We start from the raw sequence: 6,246 nt of genomic DNA, 5'->3' as shown, positions 1-6,246 counted from the left end.
TTTTTTTTATACACATATATATATATATACGATATGTACATGAGTGTGCAGGGAAACATGCACGCAGCGGCTGATGTGTTGTGTGGGTACCTCATATTGTGCACACAGCTCACATGTACACATGTGTATACCTCTACAGACACCCCCGCGCGACTGCAACTATCACAGACATATAATATAATTACTCATTTATGAAGGCAAAAAAAAAAAAAAAAAATAAAAAGAGCAAGAAAAAAAGGGGGACACATTTTCTACACATGTGCGTGTATCAGTGAGGGGAGAGCAGCACCGCAGGGACGACACCCCCGCCGATCCTGACGTCTATACAACAAAATGACACGCTAAGTTCTGTCAAGGGGTGTTAACACGCTGGTCTGTTGCGCGGCGCGAGCTCGTCAAAAAAAAAATATGCAACTGTTTTGTGTGTGGGTGCAGTGTAACGGATCTTCTCTTCCATTGTTCTCTTCTTCTTCTTCCTCTGCGTTTATCACCGCGCTGCACTTCTTTCATTACGCATTGCTACATTATATGTCCTTCTCCTCCGCGCTGCCTGCATTGTCCTTGTTGGTGGAGTTGTCCGTCTCGTCGGTCTCCTTGGCGTCCTTACTATTATCCTTGTCTCCATTATCGTCGGCCTCGTTTTTATCAGCCTGTTGGTGTTTCTTCTTTTCCTTTTCCATTTTCTCCTTCTCCATTTTTTCCTGTTTTTCCTTCTCCTTTTGTTTGGCTAATTCTTCTGCCTCAAGTTTGGAGAAATGTTTCTGCGCCATCTGTGTAACTTCGTTAAATTCGTTTTCTATATCCTTGAGGGTATATAGCGGTGCCTCGTACAAAGGCTGCTTCATTTCTTTCTCCTGCATGGCATTAATATTGTCGAGCAGATTTGTCGTCCTGGAAATAATTTTTTGACTTTCCTCTGATGGTCTTTTCTCACACTGTGCAATGATATTCTTCAAATGGTTCAAAATATTCCCCAAGTTATTCTGTTTCGCAGTGTACGTATCGTATTTATAAATGATATCCTTTACCCTATCCCTAATTTGTTCCTTTTTCTTTATAAAGGCATTTTTGTTTTCATCAATATTGTCATATATCCAATTTTCACAATCATCTAGGGCTAGCAAAATGGAGTCTCTCTCTTCATCCATTACAAAATCTTTATACATTCCATTTAGTCTGTTCCTCGTTTCGTATATAATTGTCTCCAACTCATTTATATTTTTCAACCTTTCTGCTTCTTGCAAATCACTGTGCTGCATATTTATTTCAGCCTCACTAAAATTGTATATATCTTTTGTACTGTATGATCCTGGAGCTCCAATGACCTCGATAGGTAGGGTAGTGTAGCATGTTTGTATTTTTCCTTCTTCTCCTTTTTTCAATTCTGCTTTATTTCCACTCTGGTGAGATAGAGTTGCATTACCATTGGGGGTTTGTCCATCCATGTTATTTTCTTTACCTTCATTCGATTCATCTTCATTAGTTTTCTTATCCTTCACATCTGATTCCCCTTCATTTGAACCATCTGCACATTCTGCCCCACCTGATGCATCCCCTTTTTGTATGTCTTTTTTTTCTTCACTTTTTTTTTTATCGTCTTTAGATTTAATAACCGTCTTGGAAACACTCTGTGCTCCTAAGAAGGTGAAGGTATCACTTTCCGAGAAGGTGGTCAACACATGTGATTCAACAATTTTGTCATTCTTGTCATTTACTTTGATGAGACATGAACCCAATTCTTTAATGCAGTGTGGTGGTAAATCTGGGCTGTCCTCATAATAGGCAGTGACCTTTATTTGTCCCTTTTCAGGAATGACTACTTTCTTCACCTTTTTCTTTAACGAATCTGTATCGTATAATTTTTCCACGTTGGACTTGGAGGGATCATTTACATTATGCCATTCCACACTAATCGGGTGCGTCACTTTTTCTATGCATTCATACTCCTTGACTTTGTAGTGTTTACTAACCATGGCTCCTGACAACACACAACCTCTGGCGACAGACTCATCAGCAATTAGCGTTTTGGATAATGGCTTGTCAAAATATTGCTGCAAAAATTTCTGTATGAATGGAATTCTAGTAGAACCTCCTAAAATTTCAATCGACTGTACATCTGAAATGTTCAACTTGCTTACTTGCATGGCTTTATTTAATAAGGATTTCAATTTAGATAAAAAAAATGGGGCACACAACTCTTCAAAGTTGTCTCTACTTATAAATCCTTGACAATCGAGGTCTTCATAAAGGCACTCCACATGTATAGAAGTTTCATTATTCGCTGAGAGGATTTTCTTTGTCTTCACTGCAACGTCCTGTAGCTTCACCCTTATCTTATTATTAATTGGGCTCGTTTCATTGTTCGAGGTCACAAAATAAGGATTTAGTTTTCCTGTTCCCATTTCGCACAGATCAGTTGACCTTACTTTGTACAACGGGTTCATCTTATGTGAGTTAATAAACACATTGTTGATGTACTTAATAAGTTCATTGTCAATATTCCTTCCACCCAAATTGGTATCCGCAACGTCACTCAAAATTTCACACTTATTAGAGAAAAAACGAGCAACACACACACATGTGTTCGCGTAACCTATGTTAACAAACACAACCACTGACCCAACGTCATTTTTAAATTCTTTCATTCTATACATACCATAATCTAAAGCAACGGCTGTGTTATCACTAATAATTCTCAACGCATTAACGTTAATAATTTTTGTCGCTGCCATGAGACATTCCTTTTGACTGTTCGTGAAGGTAGGGGGGTAGGACAAAACGACTTCGTTGCATTCTTTCCCTAAATACCTCTCTGCCAATTTAATTAAAAAAAAAAGAAGAGCTGACAACACTCGAACGGCACTTATTTCTACCTTTTCATTTTTATAATCTACTTCATACCCCAGATAGTTATGTTCACATGGTACTATATTTCCAAAGGACTCGCTCAATTCTATATCGTCCTCCTCAGCCTGTGTCCCTAATTTGCCAATCAGGTTTTTTATATTCCTGCATGTGTTCTTAAAGTTTGACTTCACTTTGGATAGCGCGTTATCTCCAATCAACCTCTCCTTCTCTGTGAAGGCCACCATAGTAGGCGTCAGCCGCTCCGACACATCGTTCCGAACTATGTTGATGGCTCCCTTGTTGATGGCTGCAACCACGGAGTTATCATTTCCTATATCAATTCCGAGCACTGACATAATTTCTACGTCTGGAGAGAAAACTATAAGTGTGTGGGGGAGGGGTAGTAAAAATAATCCCTTAATTGGTAAACGAAGGAATTAACAGGGTGTTGTGTGCCTCGTTTATGTGGCTTCTTCCTGATGCGCTTTCCTCTTCTAGGTTGCGTAGCCCTTCTTTTGTTATTTTTGTTTTCTTTTTCTCAATCGGTTGCTACTAATATTCTGTAGATATCTCCCTTAAGGCAAAAGAAAAAAAAAAAAAAAAAAAAAAAAAGGCGTACTGAACAAAAGATTTTTTTTTTTTTTTTTTTTTTTTTTCCTTTATTTCTTCAGTTGATTGCAATCCCTGTTTGCTGCTTTTTTTTTCGCGTTCCAAATGGTTAACAATTCCACTTTTTTTTATTTTATTATTTTTTTCCTTTGCTTTCCCTGTAAAGTTCTTTTTTTATGTGCTTTCAATTTTTTACGTTAACAATTTTTCTCATGAGCGTTCTTTTTTTTTTTTTTTTTTTTTAAAAATTCAACCTCGGCATTGTTCGCAAAAAATTGTAGGGGTAAAAAAACTGGCATGGAAGGGTTTTTCGTCCCTTGGTCACTTTTATGCTGCGAGCCTGTTGGGGGTAGGCATATGGGTACGTAACGTAGTTTTAAGTACGCGTTATATTATATGCTTCTCCACTTTTTTTTGTTTTTTTTGCGGAACAAATATTGTGGTGCTTATTTATAACAGGAGAGGTTACAAAAATTGCGGGATGAGGCGCACAAAAGATGAGGTTGAGGGGAGTGGGAATATGGCGTTAGCGCGACGGCATACCACTTGGCTTTAATAATATATCGACGCAGCAATGTCGACAAAAGGAACGATTTAAAGCGGAACCAAGGGAGTACTTTTATTTTTTTTTTTTCCTGCGGGCATACACGCATATAATAATATGTGCCAAGCATGTAGGCAAATAATTATATGTAGGTATATATATACTACGCTGTGCGCGCAAAAATTGTAACTGGGTTGGGGGCATTAAAAAATACGGTTGAAAGTTCCGAATGAGGAATCGTTTTTTTTTTTTTTTTTTTTGGCCAAACATGCATGCTCTATATAATGAGGACAAGCTCGCCGAACAAATGCTTCTGCAAAATGGTGAAGCGAGTACAAAAAGTTTTTATAGCCCCGTGCGGGGGGGCCGGTCGCATGCAAAAGCTCACGTATGCGCTTTAAGGCACAAGTGACAGTTTTGCTAATGGTTAAAATGTTATTATGCCCTATATGGAGTCGCCCCGCGTAGCTGCTCGGGAATAAGGGATTTGCCACCTGCGCAAGGCCAGCCGTATTAGCGATTGCCATTTTTGTGGCAGGCAATACTTTGTGGGCATTTCCTGTTTGCCTCTCCCCTTTTACCGCTCCTTTTGTACTGCTCTCCTTTAGGGTTTCGCTTTCCTGGCTTCCCTTTTACCGTTTTTTTTATTTCCCCTTTCTGTGGCATCTTCCAAAAGAATGCCCTTCACATTCATCCCCTACAGCAGCCAAAAGAGCAGGCCACATACTTTTGGGGCAGAAATGGCAAACATGTGGGGGATCGCAACGTGGGAATGTTTAGCCACATGTGAAAAAATCGCCGTCTCCAAAAAAAAGGCCAATAAGTTGAAACTAAACTTTTTCAAACCAAATGACGTGTAAATGTGTTTACATGCACGTGACATGAACGTGACATGGAGGTGGCCTGGTCTGACCTTACCATGTTGTCGCAGTGTACCATTTTGTTTTTTAAGGGCATGCTTCTCATGCAAAGGCGTCATCGAAATGACCCCCCCACACACACACCCCTCCTCTTCTGCATCTCTTTTTCGCGCATATGTAAAGGTGAAAAGGAAAAGAAGTTGTGTTCGTTTTCATAACACCCTACGAGGATTGTCATTAAACAAAAGGTCTGGTCAAAATGATTCGGCGAAGGGATATGTGTGTGGGGGGAGGGGGGAGAAAGGAGATGCTAAGGCGGAAGTGTGCACCGCGTTACATATTGCGAGGAAGGAAACACACAAAAGGAGAGGGTGTCTCCCCTATTGCTCATTTATGGGTACACTTCTGCTCGATTAGCATCCCAGTGAAAATCTCCCAAGCTCAAAAGGAACAACTGGGGCACCATATTATTTAGAACGGTCTCCCCCCTCAAATGGAGTACGAAAAAACAGGGTGTGGTAAGTACCGCCCCACTGATCCACAATGTAAGGGTAAAGGTATAGGAACGGCAAAGGTGTGATGTTCTTAATCGAAAAAGGGGGATTCCTCTCAAGCAGCTTTTCTATAAGGATCCATTGGGGAAAACCAAATGGCACAAAAAAAAAAAAAAAAAAATGGCTTCCCTTCTTTGACAATGGCAAAGGTGTGGACGCATGAAAATACTTCTGTCCCGTCGTTTCGCTGTTCCACCCGTTACACACAATTCGGTAGATCACTTCTCTTATTAAAAAAAAAAAAAGATGACCAAAAGGAACAACCAATTTTTTTCTCTCTCTCGTTTTGTGACTGCCTTCCAAATGGCTAACAATGCATAGCTGCCATATGATGTAGCGACGTGATGTGGACATGTGGGCATAACCTTTTAATGGTAAGTATGCTGCAAGCGTGCGAAAGGATTTTTTTTCCCCGCACATGAAGCACTTCCACATTGTAATACCTCATAACTTCAGATTACAAAAAAAAAAAAAAATGCTTCATTACACGTGTGCACAGATTTACAGAAATGTAAATATATTCGACACTTGCCTTTCTTTATTTACCTTTTTTTTTTTTTTTTTTTTTGTAATTTAATTGTCCCCCTCGAAGAGTACTGTCAACCCCACAGTAACTACGTAACGTGCTTTGGAGGGTTATCACGGGAACATAAACAGAGGTGTCCCTCCTCCCATATCTTGTCATACATGTTTTGTATTCTGTGTAACTTTATGGAGACCCAGTAGGGAAAAAAAAAAAAAAAAAAAAAAAAAAAAATTTTGTCACTTATACATACGATTAAATCCAGTAAAAAAGACAAAAAAAAAAAAAAAAAAAAAAATTAAAAAAGAA

General features: G+C 39.2%; 1 protein-coding gene across 1 annotated transcript; it reads right to left on the bottom strand.

The window, feature by feature from the left end:
• Positions 1-524: 524 nt before the first annotated feature.
• AK88_01010 (uncharacterized protein) lies at positions 525-3,203 on the bottom strand (the record flags this gene model as incomplete). The annotated part of the gene is made up of 1 exon (XM_012478648.1): positions 525-3,203. The coding sequence occupies one exon, from the start codon at positions 3,201-3,203 to the stop codon at positions 525-527; it is 2,679 nt and encodes an 892-aa protein (XP_012334071.1).
• Positions 3,204-6,246: the final 3,043 nt, after the last annotated feature.

Source organism: Plasmodium fragile (genome assembly GCF_000956335.1).
Source record: "Plasmodium fragile strain nilgiri unplaced genomic scaffold supercont1.8, whole genome shotgun sequence".
In the NCBI taxonomy this organism is placed as follows: Eukaryota; Apicomplexa; class Aconoidasida; order Haemosporida; family Plasmodiidae; genus Plasmodium; species Plasmodium fragile.
Note: the sequence above shows the minus strand (reverse complement) of the source record. Positions and strands in the feature narration are given on the sequence as shown.